Here is a 2953-nt window from a genome sequence, read left to right as displayed (position 1 = left end):
CAGCCACTCGTTCTCGAGGCACTCGGCAGCGCTCGGGCGGCGCTCAGGGTCCTTAGAGAGCATCAAGATCACGAGCTGCTTCGCTGCAGGAGCGACTGACTGCCAGGGCCCGCTCTCAGTGTCTACCTGCCCCTTGAGGATCAGGTCCCGCACTCGGATGTCAGCTGTCCTCGCGTCGCAGTCCGACCATCGCCTGCGGAAGGGAAGAGCTCCCGACAGGAGCACGTACAGCAAGCATCCCACACTCCACACGTCGGCCTTGGCGTTGTACCGTCTCTGCCCTCGTCCCAGCAGCTCCGGCGCCATGTAGTCCAGCGTGCCCTGGAACTTGGAAAGGAACTCCCCGTCCTCGCAGAGGGAAGCGAAGCCCAAGTCGACGATGCAGAGGTTGCTGTCCTCGTCTGGCGTTTCGAAGAGGATGTTTTCCGGCTTGAGATCGCAATGGACGATCCGCCGGTCGTGCATGTGCTTCAGGGCAGACAGGACATCGCTGATGATCCTGCTCACTTCCGCCTCCGTGTATCCCTTCCCGTTCTCGAACCTGTGCAGGATCCTGTCCATGAGCTCTCCTCCCGTGGCGAGCTTCATGATGACCCAGTACCGCTCGTCGTTCTCATCTCGGAAGTGATTCAACAGCTTGATGATGTTCCTGTGATGCACCTGCTGCAGGGCCGTCACCTCCTTTGCCACCCGCGTCTGGAACTCGGTCGCGCTCCAGTAAGGCTTCTTGAAGAGAACCTTGGCTGCCACCTTCTCGTTCGTCTCCAGGTCCTGCGCCAGGTACACGTGCCCGTAGTTCCCCTGCCCGAGTTTGCCCAGTAGCTTGTACTTCTCAGTGATGATGGGCCGCGCGGGCTGCTCGCTCGTGGTCTCATCGCTGCTCATGATGTCGACGTTGATCTAGCTCTCGCAAACAAGCCCTCACAAGGACGGGAGATCCTTCCAGCCGGCCCGCATGCCCCTACCGCGACAAGACTACCACTTCGATCTCAATGCAAGCACTGATTTAACAAGATGTTTCAACTTTCTGCTTTGATTCTCCTTCTTCCTCCCAACCTCAAGCGCAATTGAACCCTTTTCGTTCGTCCTCCTCCTTCAATTTGCCCCCGCGCTCTAACGGTCCTGGCGAACAAGCCCACAAAACCATGCAGGAGCTGTGACGACTCCTGAACTTGTTAACCTTTCGCCGTCCCCTGCACTATCCTCTCCTTGCCCTCTCCCTCTCCTTTCTCCTCTTCCTCTTCCTCTTCCTATTCCTCTCTCCCTCTCCTTCTTCCTCTTCTCTTCCCCTCTCCTTGTTGTCGCTCCTCGCTCCTCTTGCCCTGTCCTTCGCTGCAGCAGCAACCAAATAACTCGCTCTCCAGACTTATAAAAGCTGTTTCATAGGGTGGGTGATACTACCCACCAGTATAAAAAGATCTATTGTCACACCAAGACATGGGTAGTGGTATATACCCTACCCCTCAGTCCTTTGTACAAGTGGCCGCCGCCCCGTCTACTGAAGAGGGGGCGGGTACTAAAAGGTCAAAGGTGGGGTAGGGGGGTGAAGATCTTGCACCTGGTAGGGCGTTGATGGTAGTTGACAGGGGTAGTGAGAGGGGGGTGGTGCGGGAGACATTGTGGCAGCCAAGGTGGGGTGGACGATAGTAGAAGCAGGGGGTGGGGGTGGGGCCACTCGACATATGGATCATGTGGGGTGATAGCCTGTAACAAGGGGGGGTGGGGGTGTAATTCGTATAAGGGGTATTGGTCAGAAAGAGATACGGGTAGGGGTATAAAGGGTGAAGGAGGGGTTATTGACAGGTCATTAGTAGGGGTAGGGATCTCATAAAATGATTTTTGGAATGAACAGGAAGGGTGGGGTAATTTTGAGGAAAAGAAGGAGGTGGGGTGGTGCTTATAGGGAATGGAGCAAGCAAGACGAAGAGAGCAGAGCAGAGCAGAGCAGAGCAGAGCAGAGCAGAGCAGAGCAGAGCAGAGCAGAGCAGAGCAGAGCAGAGCAGAGCAGAGCAGAGACAAAATATCTATCTCAGCAGAACGGAGAAATGGATGAACAGTAGAGCTGAAACTTGCGTTGAAATCTCTAGGGAAGGTTTCCAGCGGATGAAGGCCAAGAGCATCTGCTTGTCCTGCATGGCGCAGCTTCTTCTCTGCTGCCTCGTGCTGCTCTTGCATGCACAGCAGGCAACATCGGCAATTCTGGTACTCCGTGCTACCCGATCCCAGGGATCTGAGGTTTGAAACTCAGGAATCGAAGATGCCGCTAGCACAACGTCCAGTGAGTCTCTGCTCTGCTCATTGGCATGCTCGCCTGATCTGATCAAGGTGATGCGGTTGCGAGGAGGAGGGCTGATCTCAGCCTCTGTGACGTGATGCTGGCGTGAGGGGAAGGAGGCGAGCAGTGATGTGTGCTGTTGTAGACGATGGAGTCATGACGACCCGACGATCTCAGAGGTACTTGACTCTGATCCTATGAAGCGAAAAGACATTGCCCCTTCATACCCTCCCTCCCTCCTCCACCCTCCCTCCCTCCCTCCTCCACCCACCCACCCACCCACCCTCCCTCCCTCCCTCCCTCCCTCCCTCACTCACTCACTCACTCACTCACTCCTCCCTCCTCCCTCCCTGATTCTTCGCCCCCTTCGTCCTCCCTCCTCCTCCTCCCTCTCCCCATCTTTCTTTCGTGCCTTCTCCTTCACCTGCAGGGAGGAATGCACTTGCTCGTCGGAAGTCACGAAGGAGGCAAAGAGCAGGCGCGAGAAGGAGGAGTTGACCGCTGAGAAACCGCTGAGTGACAGCAAACAAGAGCAGCAAGTGCGCAATCGACAGGAAGGAGGGCAAGACAACGAAAGCCAAGAAGGGATGTGGGTGACGAGGGAGAGCAAGAGCGCGAGGTAGAGAGGAGGAAGGAGGTTGAGGGGGAAGAGGAGAATGTGAGGGGGGAGAGGAGGAA

General features: G+C 56.4%; 1 protein-coding gene across 1 annotated transcript; it reads right to left on the bottom strand.

Moving 5' to 3' along the window:
* On the bottom strand, nucleotides 1-1244 carry GUITHDRAFT_88213 (hypothetical protein; the record flags this gene model as incomplete). The annotated part of the gene is made up of 1 exon (XM_005828910.1): nucleotides 1-1244. A coding segment is annotated over exon 1 (885 nt), but the record flags the coding sequence as incomplete, so codon positions are not given.
* Between the last annotated feature and the right edge of the window lie 1709 nt (nucleotides 1245-2953).

Source organism: Guillardia theta, assembly GCF_000315625.1.
Source record: "Guillardia theta CCMP2712 unplaced genomic scaffold GUITHscaffold_55, whole genome shotgun sequence".
Taxonomy (NCBI): Eukaryota; class Cryptophyceae; order Pyrenomonadales; family Geminigeraceae; genus Guillardia; species Guillardia theta.
The sequence above is the reverse complement of the archived record's forward strand: the minus strand, read 5'-3'. Positions and strand labels throughout refer to the sequence as shown.